This window comes from Propithecus coquereli, unplaced genomic scaffold, assembly GCF_000956105.1.
Source record: "Propithecus coquereli isolate 6110/MARCELLA unplaced genomic scaffold, Pcoq_1.0 Scaffold42, whole genome shotgun sequence".
NCBI classification, from domain to species: domain Eukaryota; kingdom Metazoa; phylum Chordata; class Mammalia; order Primates; family Indriidae; genus Propithecus; species Propithecus coquereli.
The window spans coordinates 1859447-1860688 of record NW_012149952.1 but is presented as its reverse complement, the minus strand read 5'-3'; the positions used below and the strand labels follow the sequence as shown (position 1 = coordinate 1860688).

The 1242-nt window shown below is 56.1% G+C and overlaps 1 protein-coding gene across 1 annotated transcript in view; it reads right to left on the bottom strand.

Annotated features, from left to right (window-relative positions):
* PVR (poliovirus receptor) overlaps window positions 1-1242 on the bottom strand; it is a 17557-nt gene that overhangs the window by 8693 nt on the left and 7622 nt on the right. The window contains exon 4 of the mRNA XM_012653235.1: window positions 89-206. Within this exon, the coding sequence (XP_012508689.1) occupies window positions 89-206 (118 nt within the window). The remainder of the gene's footprint in view (window positions 1-88; window positions 207-1242) is intronic.

Here is a 1242-nt window from a genome sequence, read left to right as displayed (position 1 = left end):
GCCCCAGCCCCTCCTCCCCCAGACCCGGGGGTCCAGCCCCAGCCCCTCCTCCCCCAGACGCAGGGGTCCAGGTCTACCCAAGACTCACGTGCTCCAGTGATAGTGCGTGGGCGCTGGATTGCTGCGGACGTCGCAGGTCAGGCTGGCCTTACTCTGGCCGAGGTACCAGCTGCCATCATAGCCGGAGATATTGACCTCGGGGGGGTCTGGGGATAAATGGACACACAGGTTCAGAGACAAGGAGCCTTCAGAGGGGCCTAAAGATACATGCAATTCATGTCACAGTAGGAGAAGGCCTCAGTGTGTTTGGGGAGCAGCCTGAGCGAGAGGCCTGTGAAGGGTCTGGGGCAGAGGCCTGTGAAGGGTCTGGGGCAGAGAGCAGAGGCCTGGGAGTCCTTGGTCAGGTGGGGGCACAGAGAGCGCTTCTCAGGACCTGCCTTCCTCTGCTAGTTTTCCTGAGTAGCCTGGTCCAGGTGTGTCTGGGGTGTCCTGTGAGCAAAGGCCTCTTGGGTACTCATGACACACGGGAGCATATTCAAGGCTCTGACATGTCCTGCAGGAAAGAGGTCTGGATGCAAGGCAGCATATTCAAGGCTCTGACATGTCCTGCAGGAGAGAGGCCTGGATGGGCCTGCTCCAGCCTCCTGCTCATTCACATGAGAGGTGAGCGACAGAGAGGATTTTTCAAAGCCCTCAGGAGGAAGACCGATGAGACAGGGTCTTTGGAGGGGTGGGTGGACTCAGTATAGATCTCAGACACCAGTGACAATGTTGAGAAGCGTCCAGTAAAGACAGGGCCTGAGGTCATCAGTGCACCAACTGCCTGGGCAGGGGGACAGTAGCCAGTATAGACAATGATGGGAGGGACAGCATGGACAATGTGTAGGAGAGTTTGCGTCGATATTGTTGCTGGGCTCAGTGTAGACAGCGTATCGGGATATCAGAGCAGATGCTATCGTGTGGGGGCGAGGGTTGAAAATGTTGTAGGGGGTGATCGATTTCAGCATAGAGCGTGTCCCAGGGAGCTGGAGAAATTAACACAGGCTCTGTGTGTGTGTGTGCATGTGTGTAGTGTAGACAGCATCTGGATGAGCCAGTGTAGACAGTGTGGATCTACATTTAGTCTGGACCCGTGCTGTTCAGTATGGCAACTGCCGGCCAAAACGTGACTACTGAGCACTTGACATGTGGCTGGTCCGAAACGCACACCAGATCTCCGAGGCTTGCTAATGGCAAAAAGAA